This window comes from Pseudophryne corroboree, chromosome 5 (assembly GCF_028390025.1).
Source record: "Pseudophryne corroboree isolate aPseCor3 chromosome 5, aPseCor3.hap2, whole genome shotgun sequence".
NCBI classification, from domain to species: Eukaryota; Metazoa; Chordata; class Amphibia; order Anura; family Myobatrachidae; genus Pseudophryne; species Pseudophryne corroboree.
In genome coordinates, this window is record NC_086448.1 from 170,248,063 (window position 1) to 170,268,649 (window position 20,587).

The following is a 20,587-nucleotide window of genomic DNA, read 5'->3' on the forward strand; positions in this document are numbered from 1 at the left end:
AAATCATACAGAACCGAATGCCAATTGGTATTATTGGGGATCACTCTAGATCGGGCAGAAGAATTTTTTGCAGTACCAGGGTGGTCTCCCATCCGAGTACTGACCCGGCCCTCCACTGCTTGGCTTCCAAGATCAGACGAGATCGGGCATCTCCAGCGGGGTATGTCCGCAATTTTTTAATCTGCCCGTTCAGTCAATCCCAATACCCGTATCGCCAAAATTGTATATCAAAGGTGATCTGAATCAGTCATGTGTTCAGTATCTAGAATTGTCTTATGCCCATAGAAATGAAATTGTAGCAATATTAATCATATGCAATAATTATATACAGGGGCGTCCACGGTGCAATTCGACAAAATTACGATGAGGACAGTTAACATATACAGAAAGCTCATTAGTTCTTTTGGTTTCCAATATCATCTCTATGCTGATGACACCCAAATCCATCTTTCCTCTCCAGACCTCTTCTCTGCTCTCCTCACTCGTATCTCCAACTGTCTCTCTGCTACCTCTTCCTGGATGTCCCAGAGCTTTCTTAAACTTAACATGTCTAAGATCGAGCTGATCATCTTCCCTCCCTCCCGCATAACCTCACCTCCTACAATCTCATTATCTATTGATGGCACTACTATCTCCTCTAGCCCCCGAGTGCGCTGTCTTGGAGTAATCCTTGACTCCTCCCTCTCCTTCAAACCACACATTCAGCACCTCTCACAAACCTGCCATTTTCATCAAAAAAATATTTCCAGGATCAGACCCTTTCTGACCCAGGATGCTACTAAGACTCTTATCCACTCACTGGTCATCTCCAGACTGGACTACTGTGATCTGCTCCTGATTGGCATTCCTGACAGATACCTCTCTCCACTCCAATCTATCCTCAATGCTGCTGCCCGGCTCATCTTCCTCAGCAAACGCACTACGTCCACCTCTCCTCTCTTACTAGACCTTCACTGGCTCCCCTTCCCTTTCAGAATCCATTTCAAGCTTCTCACACTCGCTTACAAAGCCCTCACCCACTCCTCTCCCATCTACATCTCTGACCTTATCTCCCTTTACACTCCCACCCGTCCTCTTCGCTCTGCTAATGCACGCCGACTCTCCTGCCTACGGATTACTTCCTCCCACTCCTACCTCCAAGATTTTTCACGTGCTGCACCACTTCTCTGGAATTCCCTACCTCTCCCCCTCAGACTCTCCACCTCTCTACAAAACTTCAAACGGGCTCTCAAGACCTACTTCTTCACCAAACCCAGCCAAATCTCATCCTAACCCTCTGTTCTATGCTCTCTATGTACCCCATCTGTGTCACCCCTGTCTGTCTACCCCTCCCCTTTAGAATGTAAGCTCTCACGAGCAGGGCCCTCTTCCCTCATGTGCTTATCCTTTCTTACTTTAATAACCTTCAACTGCACCAAATCCATCAGTCTTCTGCCACCTGATACTTATTCCAGTGTCATCTGCTGATGTAACTATGTTTATTTACCCTGTACTTGTCCTATACTGTCATCAACTGTAAGTTGCTGTTTTCCTGTTTGATTATTTATGTACTCTGTAATTGGGCGCTGCGGAACCCTTGTGGCGCCATATAAATAAAGGATAATACTAATAATAATAATAATAATAATTATATATATATATATATATATATAGGAAAGTGGGAGAAGTTTGGTGGGTCATAAAACATAAAAAGTTTCAACTTGACCTTATTATTTGTGTAGAGAAGCCAACTTAAATATCAGATGACCTCCTTTGCCAGGAGCATATTTGATATCAAGAGAGGATGAATGTAGTGTCTGTACCCACCAGTGTGCTGCATTAGGTTGATGGATGGAAACCTCCTGGTAGAATTGAATTGTGATCATTCTATTTTATCAAGCTTTCAAATGCATGTGGAAAATCTGGTGACCAAGAAGTCACATTAAGTTCTAAGATTTTTTTTTTTATATATATCATCTTACTCTTTAATGTCTGCTAATAGGTTATTACATGTAGGTGACTTTTTGTTTGCATTTATTTTTTAAATGTATTACTGAAATTAAGAGTAATGTGCCTGAAGATAAAATCTGGATCAGCTCACAGCTCTCAGTTGTTTACCAAAATCATGGTTTGTCTTGTATGATTATAACATATGTCTCTGTGAACATTGGCAGATATGTGGATGACACTTAAGGGGGGTACACACGGAGAGATCTGTGTTTAAAATCTAAGCAATCTCACTAGATTGCTTAGATTTTAAGCACGGATCTGCCATGTGTATGCCCCCCAGCGATAGCGATGCGCGGCCCCACGCATTGCTATCGCCGGTGCTAGATTGAGCCTGCATGCAGGCTCAATCTAGCGGGTCGCTCGCTTCACCGCTGTGTGAAGTGAGCGGCCCCCCGTCTGTCCCCTCGCTCAGCAAATCGCGCTGTGCTGAGCGGGGGAGAGATGTGTGCTGAGTGGTCTGTGTCAAGATCGCTCAGCACACATATTTCCAGTCAGTACCCACCTTAGATAAGTATGGAGGAGAATTTGTTTATGCACTAAGGTTCATGTGTTTGTATTTCTCTACTTATTTTCTATTGATTAAAGATTCAGTGTTTTTATTATTATTTACTGATTAACCTCTATGGGGGGAATTCAATTATGTCTGAAAAAAATTCACATGGAAAAAAAGGTTTTACCACAATTGTTTTTGCCAATGGGTTTTTTTTCCGGGCAATTCATTTGAAGAGAGGTTTTTTTTCCACATGAGAACACATAGGATCAGGGATAAGTTCCAAGGCCTATAGGTTTATGCAATTGCGGCCTCAAAAACAGGGTACTTATCAGGGATTTCTCTAACGTCCTAGTGGATGCTGGGGACTCCGTAAGGACCATGGGGAATAGACGGGCTCCGCAGGAGACAGGGCACTTTAAGAAAGAATTTGGATACTGGTGTGCTCTGGCTCCTCCCTCTATGTCCCTCCTCCAGACCTCAGTTTGAATCTGTGCCCGGACGAGCTGGGTGCTACTTAGTGAGCTCTCCTGAGCTTGCTATAAGAAAGTATTTTGTTAGGTTTTTTTATTTTCAGAGAGATCTGCTGGCAACAGACTCTCTGCAGCGTGGGACTGAGGGGAGAGAAGCAGCCCTACTCACTGAAGATAGGTCCTGCTTCTTAGGCTACTGGACACCATTAGCTCCAGAGAGATCGTACAGAGGATCTCACCCTTTGTCGTCCGATCCCGGAGCCGCGCCGCCGTCCCCCTCGCAGAGCCAGAAGACAGAAGCCGGTGACAGAAGCAAGAAGACTTCAAAAGCGGCGGCAGAAGACTCCAGTCTTCAAACTGAGGTAGCGCACAGCACTGCAGCTGTGCGCCATTTCTCCCACATTAAACCCACACACTCCGGTTACTGTAGGGTGCAAGGGGGGGGGGGGGGGGGGGCCTGGGCAGCAATTAGGAACCTCTTGGCAAAAAGTAGCATATATACAGTTGGGCACTGTATATATGCATGAGCCCCGCCATTATTTTACACACAAACGCGGGACAGAAGCCCGCCGCTGAGGGGGCGGGGCTTCTTCCTCAGCACTCACCAGCGCCATTTTCTCTCCACAGCTCCGCTGACAGGAAGCTCCCCAGGCTCTCCCCTGCAGAAACGCGGTAGAAGAGGGTAAAAAGAGAGGGGGGGGGCACATAAATTAGGCGCAAAAAGCTTTATATACAGCAGCTACTGGGTTAACACTAAGTTACTGTGTGATTCCTGGGTCATATAGCGCTGGGGTGTGTGCTGGCATACTCTCTCTCTGTCTCTCCAAAGGGCCTTGTGGGGGAACTGTCTTCAAAGAGCATCCCCTGTATGTGTGTGCTGTGTCGGTACGCTTGTGTCGACATGTTTGACAAGGAAGGATATGTGTGCAAATGAATGTGGGGTCGCCGCCGACGGCGCCGACACCTGATTGGATGGATATGTGGAAGGTTTTAAATGATAATGTTAATTCCTTGAATAAAAGGTTGGATAAAGTTGAAACCTTAGGACAGTCAGGGTCTCAGCCCATGCCTGATCCTATGTCGCAGAGGCCGTCAGGGTCTCAGAAGCGCCCACTATCCCAAATTGTTGACACAGACACCGACACGGAGTCTGACTCCAGTGTCGGCTATGATGATGCAAAGTTACAGCCTAAATTGGCTAAAGCTATACGTTATATGATTATAGCAATGAAGGAGGTGTTGCACATCACAGAGGAAACCCCAGTCCCTGACAAGAGGGTTCATTTGTATGGGGGAAAAAGGCAGGAGGTGACCTTTCCCCCTTCACATGAGCTAAATGAGTTATGTGAAAAGGCTTGGGAATCTCCAGATAAAAAACTGCAGATTTCCAAACGAATGCTTATGGCGTATCCTTACCCGCCAACGGACAGGTTACGCTGGGAATCCTCCCCTAGGGTGGATAAAGCTCTAACACGCTTATCCAAGAGGGTAGCCCTGCCGTCACAGGATACGGCCACCCTAAAAGATGCTGCGGATAGAAAGCAAGAGGGTACCCTGAAGTCCATTTATACACATTCAGGTACCTTACTAAGGCCGGCAATTGCGTCGGCCTGGGTGTGTAGTGCTGTAGCAGCATGGACGGATACCTTATCTGAGGAACTGGATACCTTAGACAAGGATACTATATGAATGACCCTGGGGCATATAAAAGACGCTGTCCTATATATGAGAGATGCTCAAAGAGACATTAGCCTACTGGGCTCTAGAATAAATGCAATGTTGATTTCTGCCAGAAGGGTCCTGTGGACTCGGCAATGGACAGGCGATGCCGACTCAAAAAGGCACATGGAGGTTTCACCTTACAAGGGTGAGGAATTGTTTGGGGAGGGTCTCTCGGACCTGGTCTCCACAGCTACTGCTGGAAAGTAAAATTTTTTGCCATATGTTCCCTCACAACCTTAGAAAGCACCGTATTACCAAATGCACTCCTTTCGTTCACAAAAAGGCAAGAAAGTCCGAGGTGCGTCCTTTCTTGCCAGAGGCAAGGGTAGAGGAAAGAAGCTGCACAACACAGCTAGTTCCCAGGAACAGAAGTCCTCCCCGGCTTCTACTAAATCCACCGCATGACGCTGGGGCTCCACAGGCGGAGCTAGGCCCGGTGGGGGCGCATCTCCGAAATTTCAGCCACAAGTGGGTTCACTCCCAGGTGGATCCCTGGGTAATAGAGATTGTGTCTCAGGGATACAAGCTGGAATTCGAGGAGATGCCCCCTCACCGATACCTCAAATCGGCCCTGCCAGCATCCCCCTTAGAGAGGGAAATTGTGTTAGCTGCAATTCACAAATTGTATCTTCAGCAGGTGGTGGTCAAGGTTCCCCTCCTTCAACAAGGAAAGGGTTAATATTCGACCATGTTTGTGGTTCCGAAACCGGACGGTTCGGTCAGACCCATATTGAATTTAAAATCCCTGAACATATACCTGAAAAGGAATATATATTCCTATATATCGGGCGCTAGGATTATCAAGAGTTTAAAAAGCACACCTGATTGACAATTAATTAATAAAATGTGATAGCAGCTCCTAAAGGGCACCTGGATGCCAATTACAAGAATATACTAATTAATGTTCTATACAAACCATTAAAGGAGCGCTGTTTACAGATAAAAAATCATTTATTAATAGATATGGTGGAGAAGCCACCTAGATAATAAAAGTGAATTTAGGAAAAACACACAGTGCAAATATAGTTGCATATACGATAATCACATACACAATTGGCAGTAAATTAGCTGTGATCGGCCTAAACGCCAAATTAATGTAAAAGTCCACAGTATGTTAGGCTGGTATCATCCGTACTGATAAGGCGTATGAAAAAAAATGTTTCAGCAGGTTAAAAAACTGTTGCTAGTATTTATAGGCAGTGAGGTTTTTTGTGTTTGCTATATCTCACCCCTCACATTCAGGACCGTTCTCACCCGTAGTAGTAAATGCTGATTCCCGTCTATAGCAATTAGCGGAGGTGACTCACGGCAGCCGGCAGCGGCTATATCAGATTGTCCGGCAGCGGAATCGTGGTTACTACATAACACCTCAGCAGAACGGGGCTTTTCAAGCACAGCAAGAGGAGTGTAGTTGCGGTGTGTCCGATTAATGGAGGTGGTGAAAAAGCATCTCAATCGCTCAATACCAGTAACGGAAGCTCCATAAAGTCTCCAGCAGTGGACAGGTTTGTACGGTGACCCTCTACGCGTTTCTCCGCCCACAACACCGGCGGTTTCTTCAGGAAATCCACAACACTTCCTGAAGAAACCGCCGGTGTTGTGGGCGGAGAAACGCGTAGAGGGTCACCGTACAAACCTGTCCACTGCTGGAGACTTTATGGACCTTCCGTTACTGGTATTGAGCGATTGAGATGCTTTTTCACCACCTCCATTAATCGGACACACCGCAACTACACTCCTCTTGCTGTGCTTGAAAAGCCCCGTTCTGCTGAGGTGTTATGCAGTAACCACGATTCCGCTGCCGGACAATCTGATATAGCCGCTGACGGCTGCCGTGAGTCACCTCCGCTAATTGCTATAGACGGGAATCAGCATTTACTACTACGGGTGAGAACGGTCCTGAATGTGAGGGGTGAGATATAGCAAACACAAAAAACCTCACTGCCTATAAATACTAGCAACAGTTTTTTAACCTGCTGAAACATTTTTTTCATACGCCTTATCAGTACGGATGATACCAGCCTAACATACTGTGGACTTTTACATTAATTTGGCGTTTAGGCCGATCACAGCTAATTTACTGCCAATTGTGTATGTGATTATCGTATATGCAACTATATTTGCACTGTGTGTTTTTCCTAAATTCACTTTTATTATCTAGGTGGCTTCTCCACCATATCTATTAATAAATGATTTTTTATCTGTAAACAGCGCTCCTTTAATGGTTTGTATAGAACATTAATTAGTATATACCTGAAAAGGTTCAAGTTCAAGATGGAATCGCTCAGAGCGGTCATCGCAAGCCTGGAAGGGGGGGATTTTATGGTGTCTCTGGACATAAAGGATGCATACTTTCATGTCCCCATTTGTCCACCTCATCAGGCGTACCTCAGATTTGTGGTACAGGATTGTCATTACCAATTCCAGACGTTGCCGTTTGGTCTCTCCACGGCACCGAGAATTTTTACCAAGGTAATGGCGGAAATGATGGTGCTCCTGCGAAAGCAAGGGGTCACAATTGTCCCATACTTGGACGATCTCCTCATAAAGGCAAGGTCCAGTGAGCAGTTGCTGATCAGCGTAGCACGCTCTCGGGAAGTGTTACAACAGCACGGCTGGATTCTAAATATTCCAAAGTCGCAGTTGATTCCTACGACTCGTCTGCCCTTCCTGGGCATGATTCTGGACACAGACCAGAAGAGGGTTTATCTCCCGATGGAGAAGGCTCAGGAGCTCATGACACTGGTCAGAGACCTATTAAAACCAAAACAGGTGTCGGTGCATCACTGCACGCGAGTCCTGGGAAAGATGGTGGCATCATACGAGGCCATTCCCTTTGGCAGGTTCCATGCTAGGACCTTTCAATGGGATCTGTTGGACAAGTGGTCCGGATCACATCTACAGATGCATCGGCTGATCACCCTATCCCCAGGGCCAGGGTGTCTCTCCTGTGGTGGCTGCAGAGTGCTCACCTTCTCGAGGGCCGCAGATTCGGCATTCAGGACTGGGTCCTGGTGACCAAGGATGCAAGCCTCCGAGGGTGGGGGGCAGTCACACAGGGAAGAAATTTCCAAGGTCTTTGGTCAAGTCAGGAGACTTGCCTTCACATCAATATCCTGGAACTAAGGGCCATATACAACGCCCTGAGTCAAGCGGAGACCCTGCTTCGCGACCAATCGGTGCTGATTCAGTCAGACAACATCACCACAGTGGCTCATGTAAACCGCCAAGGCGGCACAAGGAGCAGGGTGGCGATGGCGGAAGCCACCAGAATTCTTTGCTGGGCAGAGAATCACGTAAGAGCACTGTCAGCAGTGTTCATTCCGGGAGTGGACAACTGGGAAGCAGACTTCCTCAGCAGGCACGACCTCCACCCAGGAGAGTGGGGACTTCATCAAGAAGTCTTCACGCAGATTGCAAGTCGGTGGGAACTGCCACAGGTGGACATGATGGCATCCCGCCTCAACAAAAAGCTACAGAGGTATTGCGCCAGGTCAAGAGACCCTCAGGCGATAGCTGTAGACGCACTAGTGACACCGTGGGTGTTCCAGTCGGTTTATGTATTTCCTCCTCTTCCTCTCATACCCAAGGCGCTGAGAATCATAAGAAAAAGAGGAGTGAGAACAATACTCATTGTTCCGGATTGGCCAAGAAGGACTTGGTATCCAGATCTGCAAGAAATGCTCACAGAGGACCCATGGCCTCTGCCTCTAAGACAGGACTTGTTGCAACAGGGGCCCTGTCTGTTCCAAGACTTACCGCGGCTGCATTTGACAGCATGGCGGTTGAACGCCGGATCCTAGCAGAAAAAGGCATTCCGGATGAGGTTATTCCTACGCTGATAAAGGCTAGGAAGGACGTGACGGCTAAACATTATCACCATATATGGCGAAAATATGTTGCTTGGTGTGAGGCCAGGAATGCCCCTACGGAGGAATTCCAGCTAGGCCGTTTCCTTCACTTCCTACAGTCGGGAGTGACTTTGGGCCTGAAATTGGGTTCCATTAAGGTCCAGATTTCGGCCCTATCCATTTTCTTTCAAAAAGAACTGGCTTCTCTTCCTGAAGTTCAGACGTTTGTAAAGGGAGTGCTGCATATTCAGCCCCCTTTTGTGCCTCCAGTGGCACCTTGGTATCTTAACGTGGTGTTGAGTTTCCTGAAGTCACACTGGTTTGAGCCACTCAAAACCGTGGAGTTAAAATTTCTCACGTGGAAGGTGGTCATGCTATTAGCCTTGGCTTCTGCTAGGCGTGTGTCAGAATTAGTGGCTTTGTCACATAAAAGCCCCTATCTGGTTTTCCATATGGACAGGGCAGAATTGCGGACCCGCCCACAATTTCTGCCAAAAGTGGTGTCATCTTTTTATATGAACCAACCTATTGTGGTGCCTGTGGCTACTCGTGACTTGGAGGATTCCGAGTTACTAGATGTGGTCAGGGCTTTGAAGGTTTATGTAGCCAGAACGGCTAGAGTCAGGAAAACTGAGTCGCTGTTTATCCTGTATGCATCCAACAAGCTGGGTGCTCCTGCTTCAAAGCAAACTATTGCTCGCTGGATCTGTAACACGATTCAGCAGGCTCATTCTGCGGCTGGATTGCCGCTTCCAAAATCAGTAAAAGCCCACTACACAAGGAAGGTGGGCTCTTCTTGGGCGGCTGCCCGAGGGGTCTCGGCATTACAGCTTTGCCGAGCAGCTACTTGGTCAGGTTCGAACACTTTTGCAAAGTTTTACAAGTTTGATACCCTGGCTGAGGAGGACCTTATGTTTGCTCATTCGGTGCTGCAGAGTCATCCGCACTCTCCCACCCGTTTGGGAGCTTTGGTATAATCCCCATGGTCCTTACGGAGTTCCCAGCATCCACTAGGACGTTAGATAAAATAAGATTTTACTTACCGGTAAATCTATTTCTCGTAGTCCGTAGTGGATGCTGGGCACCCGTCCCAAGTGTGGACTTCTTCTGCAATACTTGTATATAGTTATTGCTTAAATAAGGGTTATGTTGTGGTTGCATCAGGGTTGATCTGATGCTCCGTTGTTGTTCATACTGTTAACTGGGTAAGTTTATCACAAGTTATACGGTGTGATTGGTGTGACTGGTATGAGTCTTGCCCTGAATTCCAAAATCCTTTCCTTGTACTGTCAGCTCTTCCGGGCTCAGTTTCTCTAACTGAGGTCTGGGGGAGGGACATAGAGGGAGGAGCCAGAGCACACCAGTATCCAAATTCTTTCTTAAAGTGCCCTTTCTCCTGCGGAGCCTGTCTATTCCCCATGGTCCTTACGGAGTCCCCAGCATCCACTACGGACTACGAGAAATAGATTTACCGGTAAGTAAAATCTTATTTTTTGTTGGGACTTTAGCAGATTCCGCAAAAATAATCCCTGGTAAATTCCGGCATTGTAGCAATTTGAATAGCCCCCATGGGATCAATTAGCTGTAGTAAATCACCTTGGCTAATTGAATTCCCTCCTATATCTTATTATTTATGTTAAAAACATTGTTTTGTTTAACCGTATATTGTAACTTTTTTCTTGCAGCATACAGTTATTGAGCCATGGCCATACTGAATGTGCAGTCTATACAATAAACACAAATGACAACAATTCACTACTTTAAACCTATACATGCATGCGTTTCTTGACACAAATACTGTTTAACCAATATCCTTAATTCATTGTTGAGCCAATACACAATTAGTATTGTACATTTAAAAGATTAACAATCAAAGAACCAATGACCCAATAAGGGTACTAAAATGAGTTAGAATTTGATTCTGGATTGCCTTTTTATACATATCTCCTCAAACACAATAAAAAAATAAATACATTTGTTTTTCATTTAATTTTAGATATACCCAGACGAGAATCATTATATGAAGAGCCTGGCAATGGAACAGCACTTGTACAAGTCCATTGTTAATTTGTTTGAAGAATGCTTCAGAATTCAAGACAAGCCCCCTGTTGTAGTCATAGAGGAAGAGGAAGAGGATTAACTTTTGATGTGCCAAGCACAAACCAATTCTTACATAACAATATGCAACTGAATTGTTTTCCTTGGAAAATACAAAATGTTATGTTTAGCATGTGTTTAACAGAACAGTGTCCTCGATGGCTTATCAGACCGTACAGCTTCCTAGGTTGGAGAACATAAAGCATGGTGAACTCGGCATACAATACTGTCTGAATACACTGCTTTTTGTTACCAGTAAAGGTTTATTGTACTTAAAAACTAAATGGAAAAAAAAACAACAGAAGAAGCAAGACTTTTTAAGGATCTCCAAAAGGACTACTACACAGACTAGACAACCTGTTAATGTTCATGAACACAAACAGTAGCATTGAACCTGTTCTTATTGCCGCACTAAATTGACATTGCATTTGAGTCTAAAGAAACTAATACTATTAGTATGGGGGGGAAAATTATAGCACAATTATTTTATTAATACTAATTTACAGTTTGCTTGCTCAAATTCATGAAAAATAATAAAGGCGACTTTCAGGGCAGCGTAAATGAATACAATGTATTAATCTTACTAAAATTGTGTATATCATTATGTAATTACTACATGTTTTTTATCTTGTTTTTACTGGCTTTGTTTAATTTCCTTTATCACCCATGCCTTTTTATTTGCAACTTGCTTTAACGTATGAAAGAGGTGTCAAAATATTTAATGTCACATAGATGATATTTTCGTGGAGGCCATTTTTGTGAAACTCTGAATTGAATATCTTTGTCGAATAGCTTTGGTTCAGGTTAGGCGGCAACACTTTTGTTGTAAGTAAACACTAGGCTGTTCATATTTGGGGGACTTTTTCAAAGGATTTTAATGGATAATTAAAGTCCAAATTATACAGCCTATGACAAAAATTACAAATACATTTTATTCCCCTTTAAGCATCAGAATTTATAGTAACAGAGAAAACAATACATCTTTTTGTTGAAGGATAACTACACATAAAACAAAAAATGGAAGTTTGGTGAAATCAATAAAATAATATAATCTTACATGTTCTTCCTTGATTCTCTTATCCAGCATGTTCCATTATGTCTGTAACAATTCTAGCAGGTGATCCTCTATTCTGCTCATAGTATTATCAAGGTCATTGGACTGTTAGGGACACTGAGAGCCACCAAATCAAGGCAGAGCAAGTAAGATTTTATAATTTTATTCATTTCAATTCACTCCACAAAGTTGGGGTCTTTTATCCTGTAATTTCAAATAAGTATCTGTGATTAAATTTTGTTATTCATATCTGTCATTTAGTTTTAGTGACCATGCCTGCAACAGAATTACATTAGATACTAGTCTGTGTTATGAGCCGGCAATAATAAATCATTCTCTTTGTCTTTGTTCACCGAAAATACGATCTTCACTGTTTGTGTCCCAGTTTAAATAACATTTTCATGCAAACGATTTAAATACTTTGAATAACATTTCATACTATATTAAAAGAACTGATATGTTATTTATGGCATACATAATAGTGGATAAATGGTATAAATGTTAAATATACACCTCCACAAAAAAAAATGTATACGGTTAATTAAACTAATGAGAAGGATTGTTTAATGATTGTTGGTACTTATATTGCTTTCACAGGAATCTTCAGTATTTGAAGAAACCTCTTCTATTAATTTGGTATAAATTAAATGAACTAACTACCCAGGGAAAAGATATCCTAAACAGTACAAAGAAAATGTAGATAACCTTGTTAATAAATAGGAGCTTCTAATCTGTGATTATGGAAATGTCGTTCTACCTGCCTACCAAAGAACTGGATATATGTATAGCTATGTTAGACAGGTAGAGGATGAAGTTCACATAATTGATTGGACCAAGCAACCAGACTGGAGTGTATCCTTTGTAGTTCTTACATTTTTATTGATCAGCAGGTGTCAGTTGAGTGCACCATTGCATCTACACTATTATAGGGAAGGCACCACCATTGAGCAAAAAATAAATAATATAAAAGATATGATTAAAAAATATTACTCAGATTCAGGGAGGAGTACAATAAATTACAGTTCAGCTAGGACAAGGGGTTGAAGGTAATGACAAATTTTTGTGTACAAAATGGGTGCATGTAAATGCTACACATACTGTAGCTTTAGGCTACCAGTCTGCAGAGCCTACTAGCAAACATATAAATTCTTCCACTTCTTTGTCTGTTTTCTGTTATTATTTTTTGGACATTGAGGCTTGACTAAGCTATCAGTGTTGTGAGTGATATCAGATCTGCCCACTGGCATGAGGGCACAGCATATTTTTTTTGTTTTTGTTAAAGGATTATTACACCTATTTAAAATTAGTGGAAGAGTTTTGAAAAGAGACAAGGAAATGAGACATAGAGAAATATAATTTCACCACAATATAGGGAATCTAGAATATACAAACAGATCGTTCAACACATTTTTGGAATTTAAGAACATTCTTGCAGTGTGAATATTACTTCTCTTCAGCTCTGAATTTCTACTTTAAATTAATACAAAAGAAATACTATAACATTTGCTGTTCAATTGTTCATAATTTCTAACCCAGTACAAAATCATAACTATTTAAATGTAATTTCTGAAATGCAAAGTAATTTGTTCATGTTCAATGGCTGTAAGAAAGCTACAGTTCTCATGTTGCAATGTATGTGTATCCTTGGTGTAAATTACTTATATATTTTGCCTTCATGAAAGTTTTAGTCTAAATGTATGAGTTGTTAAAACATTTCAAATTACACTGTTTGCATCTCTGGTTAACTCTCAGTTCTCTAACCACGATTAAATAGGTTTATTAAAACTGAAATCTTGTTGATCATAGAAAATGTAACAAAATATTATTATTGCTTTAGTGTTTGTCATGAAATTTTAATGGAATGTAAAATCAGTTTACTATAGTTTAATGTTACACTTTGCTCCTTGATAGGTTTCAGTGGAGAGATCAAATCAAGTATGTTATTTGTATGGTTTTCTCAACTGATTATACAGTATATCATAATGCAATAATGCAAAACACTACAGCCAATCTCTGTAACACCACAGGAATATATACTACTACTAATAATAATAATAATAATAATAATATTAGAATTATACAAAAAATCAAAACAAATTAAATTGGTTATTAGTTGGAAATTAAAATTTATTCATACTATATGACAATTTTTCCAGTCATATCCCACACATTGCCTGCAGACAAAGAAGGCAAATTTATTTATCATTCATATTCATGTAGGTGCTTTATAAATATGTAGTAATTATTTTGCTGAAAAAATCTCAGTAAGTACTACAATCAAATCACAAAAATAATGATCATAAGTATAATTTTAATATGTTCCACAAAATTAATACATTGTAATTTATTTATTTAATAAACTAGGTAAAGGACATTGTTTGTATTATAGTTATGGTTTTCCTATGATAATTTACCTACTTATTATGTTGATGTAGATCATAAGCTTCTAGTTAGTGACAAAACGATTCACGCATTTTTGTTTGAATGTTGAAACTATCAACTGAACACGTTATCCATTTACAAATGAACATTACAGAAAAACTAGCTACATAAAAAAATAAATGCATCAAAATTCTGTATTTCAGTTTTTTAAATGTACACAACACAGTAAAAAATGGTTTCGGATTGTCTTATTTTCAAATGTGTTCAGTTAGCTTTTAAGATAAACTTAGTCATAAATACAATTTTTTTCACTTAAATTGTAATAATGATAGTGATCACATTATGCCCAAAAGTTTTGCTACAGTAGGTTGAAATTAAAAAATTAATACATGAAAAAATATGTTTTGAAATAATATATCTTTAGTTAACTTTTTCTGCTGATTGGGCTATAAAATGTGCCTGCCATTACACAGGAGAATTTTTACTTTATCTACAGTATTTCATTCAGTTAACTGTCCAGATGGACATTTCTAGACATTTGAAATTCCGGATGTCACCTGAAGAATTGATATTTGAAATCCATCCAAATGTACAGCCAGTATTAATGTTGTATATATGAGTTTGTAAATACGGAATGTAAGTCATTTTTTTGTGAAGATTACAGCCGCTTACTAGTATTGTGTTTCGCATGCCAGCCAGAATACACCACTCTTTGCTAATCAAAATTGTTAGCTTTAAACTTCACTATAAAAATTGCTAATCTTCATTTTATCTATTTTGACAGCTTGAATGTTATTGAGAGTTCCTACAATTTTGACATAGTAATGTTAGTAAATTCACATCCAATCTGCAAATTATGTATTAATGTTGTTCCTCTTTGTTATTTTTTTGGTCTGTTTTCCTTTCCTTTATTTTTTTTTTATCTTGAAATTTTGAATGTTAGTTATTGTTATCTATGTCTCATTGGACAATAGACTATCTGTAAGACATTTTGATTACGGTGGATATTTTCAGTACATTACAAAAAAAAAAAGGTAAAAGGAATTAAATAAATAAATCCAAAAAATATACCAAATGAAAACCTAATGATTTTAACATTTTCCCCATTCTTTACAGTGACAAAGTGTACCTTAAAATGTAAAACTGTACACAACAAAGTTTGCTTTTTGTCCGGAATTTTGTAGAAAGACAGTTAGGATGTGGCATGGTAGTGTTTCGTCATCCATGAAATAAATCATTATTTTATCAACCTGGTTGGCTATATTTGGTGTACACAAAGGAATGACAGTTGGATTTATAATTTTTTGTTCGTGCTGAAGATCTGAAATGTGAAATGGACAAACATACAGGCCAGAGAAGAAAAATCAAATAATTGTAATGGGTAAAGGTAAGGCTCTACTTTTCTGACATTAGAACTTCACAAGTTAGATGGGTAGAACTTTTTTTCATATAGAGGAGTGTTATACTCCACAGTCTTCCTGCCCCAATGTAACTGGAGCCTCACATCACTAATCTGTGCTGATGTTAAAGGGTGTAGTAGTTGTCAGACATACATATACAGACAAACAGCTTGGCAAGGATGAAAAACAGTACATCAGTGTAACCAATCTAATCAAGAGGGTTTTTTCTTGGTCACTGTGTAGTGTTCACAACATACTACTAGTTCACATAATATTTTAATTGTCCTTTTCAATTTAGGATCTATAGGTCATTTATACATATTTATTGAGAGAAACAATTTTGTTTCATACTGGAAATTTATCACTGATCCTAATGATCTGATTGGCTACAGATTTTCATAGCACTTTCCAATGCCCTCATCATTCTTTGTTGTCTGAGTATGTCGCAGAATAAAATCAATACGCCCTCTGATCCTAGTCAAAAGCAACTAACAAGGGCACACTTTCATGTTACTGCAGATGATGAAAATATCTTGCTGAGCAGTTCTCTGCAGTCCGATGCGGAAAAAGTTGATACAGAATGAGGGGGTCACATGTTATCTATATATATTGTAACAGTATTGTTAGGATTGTCAACAAACAACAATATTGACACCGAGGCATATTGTGAAAACATAACAGTTTTACTAAATCACAGGTTCTTTTCTACATAAAACAAAGACAAGTTGTTCACACCACAACTTGGAGTAACAACAATCTCCCTGGCTGTTTAACATCACACAGCCGTCAGGTGATTATAGACTCAGCATACAGTCTACAAAACAATGAATCAAGCAGTGTAAAGATTTTTGCCAACAGTACTACAAATAAACATTCACAACACAGTGTCCTGGGTTATAGTCACCAGTGTGTGCAGCGTCCCTGCTTCAGCGGAAATGTGTCCTGACAGGAACCACTGATCCTGAATCCCTTCCAACATACACAGTCTTCCAAACCCCTGACATTAGCCCTCAGCCCTCCCTTACAGGCCCTAGCTTCTGGCCGCTAGTCAGCATCAGAGGTCCTGCACCTGTGAAACCTTCAGCCCTTTCTAGGTATTCTACAGGTGCACAATTACTCAGCCACCCTGGCTGCAGAACCCACAAGACCCGGGCTGACCTTTGTGGATGGGGCCCGCCCTCTTCTCCCATCCACCCCCAGGAACCCTTACTGGTTTTCTATCAAAACAGGAGCTAAAATAGTTCCTGCTGTCTCCCTGGGGTTTTTCTAAAGTCTGCTGTTTGCATTTTCATTCAAGCCGATTGGATATAAGGTGTTGAGGGTACAGATCCAATGAATCTGTCACCTCCTCTGGGTGTTTTTCCTATATGCTCTATGCCTTGTATAGAAATAACCTTCACATTCCCATTATGTACTTGATTTACATGTCTTGGAATACTATGGGCATTGGATTTCTTAAGGATAAGTCTCCTATGTTCTAAAAACCTCGTACTGAGTGATCGTATGGTCCTCCCAACATATTAAATTCCACAGACACATGAAATTAAATAAACCACATAACTGGTTTGACAGGTAAACTCATACAACGGCCACCTGAGTCTCGGACCGCACGGTGGATAGTTATTGTGAGAGCCGGACATCAGCATTGATCGTCAGCTTGTAAGTGCTGCTGTAAAACTAATTTCACAGACGCCATGGACGGTACTGAAAGCGGACAGCCAAACTAAGTCCTGTGGGTGAGAACTGTGCCTAAATCTGGGGTAGTAGCATAGCGTACCCGCTTATCACTTATAACACCTTGGAAGTTGCATCTGTGAGTTTTATATTCAGGACTGTTTATGATTGACTGTTACATAAAAATTATTTTTTCTGGACTCAATTCAGTCATATAAATATCAAGGGTATTAACCCTATGTTTACGGCAGCTGCTTGTGGTCTATAATTGCTATTCTGAAAGCATTTGTTATTATGAAAAACATTTTTTAATGTGATTAAATATTCTAATTTTAAATCTAGAGTGCTCCTTGTTGGTACTTATTAATTAAATAACACAAAATGTATTTTTATTGTTCTCCAGATAATCAAATAGGAGCTGCTAATATATCGTACTTAAAAAGACAATTGTTGTAAACTATATAGTTAATTGCGCCTGATTCTGTCTATCCTTTAAGATTAGACAGTCCGGTTAAGTTGTGTCAGAGAGAGAAAATGGAATAGAGAGAGGGTGGGGAGCAAGCAAGAGTGTCAGGGAGGGGGGGGAGAGAGAAAGCGAGATGAGCCAAACAAATAGTGTAGTGAGTGGGAGATAACGAGAGAGGGAGAGTAGTAGCGTCAGGGAGAGAGAGACACAGTGTCAGAGAGAGAGAGGGGGGGGGGACAGTATAGGGAGATAGAGAAAGTGTCAGGGGGAGAGAGAGCAGCAGTGTCAGAGAGAGAGGGGGGACACTATTGGAGAGAGAGGTAGAGAGTGTCAGGGAGAGAGAAAGAGGGACAGATAGTGTCAGATATAGAGACTGTCAGGGACAGAGAGGGAGAGAGCGACAGTGTCAGAAAGAGAGGGACAGTATCAGGGAGAGAAGCGTGTGTCAGAGAGAGCAAGAAAAAGAGAGAGAGAGGAGCAAAGGAGGGAGTATCAGAGAGAGAGAGGGGGGAGGGTACAAGCAGGAGATACATTACCTGTCCCTCCTGAACATAGCAGAGGTCTCTGATGGGGACGGGCACTTCATAGAATTAGGCTCGGCCCCCTAAATGTCCGCAAATCGCGGCCCCGGCATCTGGGATTTGGAGCTGGCCAGCAAGGGCCCCGCACACCCCCTCTACAGTCTCCACGTAAACTGCGGCCTGTGGGGTGATATTGGATGCTGCGGCCATACTCACAGTGGGCAGGGGTGAAGGAGGCAGCAGCTGGCCTTGGAGGCAGCCAATGTCAGGGTGCAGGGGGAGCAGCAGACCCTGGAGGCAGCTTGGGCTCCATAGCAGCTGCACCCTCAGTAGTTAAGCCACTGGCTATTCATTTAATTAGCCATTTCACCATGTGGTAAAACATCTGGAAACCTATGAAAACTCACTGATCCTGTGTAAAATGAAGAATCTAATGGGGTTCCCAATATGTTAAATGCAGAGGGTGCATTCAATATTGATTTTTTTTTTCTTCGCAGCTCCTGAGGCTGCAAGGAAATAATCTGGTTTCTTGGGATTAGTGCATGGAGTCGCAGCGAATTGAATTGGGAAGCACGGACACCCCATAGCTAATTGAATTCTCTCCTAAGCTTCTAATGTACAAAGAAAATACACTATCTGAAATTTTGGGGCAGATTTAGCAAGCAGTGATAATGTTATCGCTTGTTACTAATTTTAAATGGTGCTCCAACCTAGAGGCGGAGTGTGAAGACATGACACCCGCAGCAGGGTCATGTCACGGTGCCCCCACCCACCACCACCACCACCACCACCACCACCACCACACATACATACATATATAGAGTCACACACATTTAGGCACATACATACATAAACACACACATATACATAGATATATGCACATATACATACACATAAACACACAGATATACACAGATATACACATATACACAGACATACATACATAAACACACATATACACAGACATATACACAGAAATACATAAACACACATATACACAGATATGCACATATACATACACACATAAACACAAATATACACAGACATACACATATACACACAGACATACATAAACACATACACAGAGATATACATACAGACATACATAAACACACATATATACTCACACATACTGTATATAAAGATATATGCACACAGACATACATAAGCACACACATATACACCCATATATATATATATACACAGACATATATGTATACACATAAACACACACATATGCAGACAGAAATATACACACATTTAAACACCAACACTCACATTTACACACAAACACATACATACATACATACATACATATACACACAGACACATACACACACATAAACACGTATACACAGACATTAACATATACACACAGTATATACAGTACAAATTAATTCTCCCCAAGAGAGCAGCAGCGGAGCAGTTCCTCGTTTTTGCCTGGAGGGGCGGCACTTCTATGTGCTTGACCTTCATGGGTAGAAGGAAAGGACTGAGGAAAGGGAAGGGGTGGCCACCACACTGCCTGCATGTTTCATATCACTGAATGCAGATACTTGACAGCCAGGAAAGTTCTTCTAACAAGTCTCCAAACCTCCCCTCTAACCTTACAACACACCACACTACACTGCTCTGGACTCTCTGCACTGCAATCAGTGACATGGAACATGCAGACATTGTGGTGGCCACCCCTTCCCTCTCTTCCAGTCATCTCCTCCTACCCCGAGATCCCGGCTCCCAGCTCTGTTACAGAGAGCCGGCGCCTACTGTCCCCAGCGGCACCTGGAGCTCAAGCTCCACTTGTTCCACCCTTGTTACGCCCCTGCTCCAACCAATCAACTCCAAACTGTCATTTTTCAAACACATAACAGACGCTGATTGTTTGGAGCAGCACTTGAAATTACTACTGAGTGATAACAAGAAAATTATGCTATTTTCATTTATGTATATGAATGCCACCTTAAAACACAGTGCTGTACAGAGAACATTTGTCAGTCACCACAGTCCTTGCACCATCGGCACTTACTTTTAAAAATTTCTACCACACATCCACACATGGATCCATTTTTGTGAGCAGTCAATTAACCTAATGCAGTTTTTGGAGTGTGGGAGGAAACTGAAGCACCCTAAGGACTGCATCGAACCACTATTACTAGGAGTAGAACTATTAATATTGCTATCTGTCACCTCTTGCATAACATCTTGAGTAAGCACGGAAACACTTAGCATGACATTGAATGATATGACAATGTTCAAGCTGCACAACACACTGCTGAAAGGGTCTCTGTACACATCCAGTCCAATGATCTTACAGATAAATGAGCAGCTCACTCCTTATATCTGCAGGAAGACATTCATCTGGGGGATGGCAAAGCTTACGGCGTCGATAGCCACTAAATTGCAACAAAAGCAACATACATTCATATGCAAAATCATTTAATTCTGCTAAACATAATATTATTCGTTAG

The 20,587-nt window shown here is 41.5% G+C and overlaps 1 protein-coding gene across 3 annotated transcripts in view; it reads left to right on the forward strand.

Moving 5' to 3' along the window:
* Positions 1-15,307, forward strand: part of DPP6 (dipeptidyl peptidase like 6) — a 1,916,598-nt gene extending 1,901,291 nt beyond the window's left edge. For all 3 annotated transcript variants that reach the window (XM_063921873.1, XM_063921871.1, XM_063921872.1), the window contains exon 26: positions 10,522-15,307. In XM_063921873.1, coding sequence (XP_063777943.1) covers positions 10,522-10,665 — 144 coding nt within the window. In that variant the 3' untranslated portion in view covers positions 10,666-15,307. The remainder of the gene's footprint in view (positions 1-10,521) is intronic.
* The last annotated feature ends 5,280 nt before the right edge of the window (positions 15,308-20,587 follow it).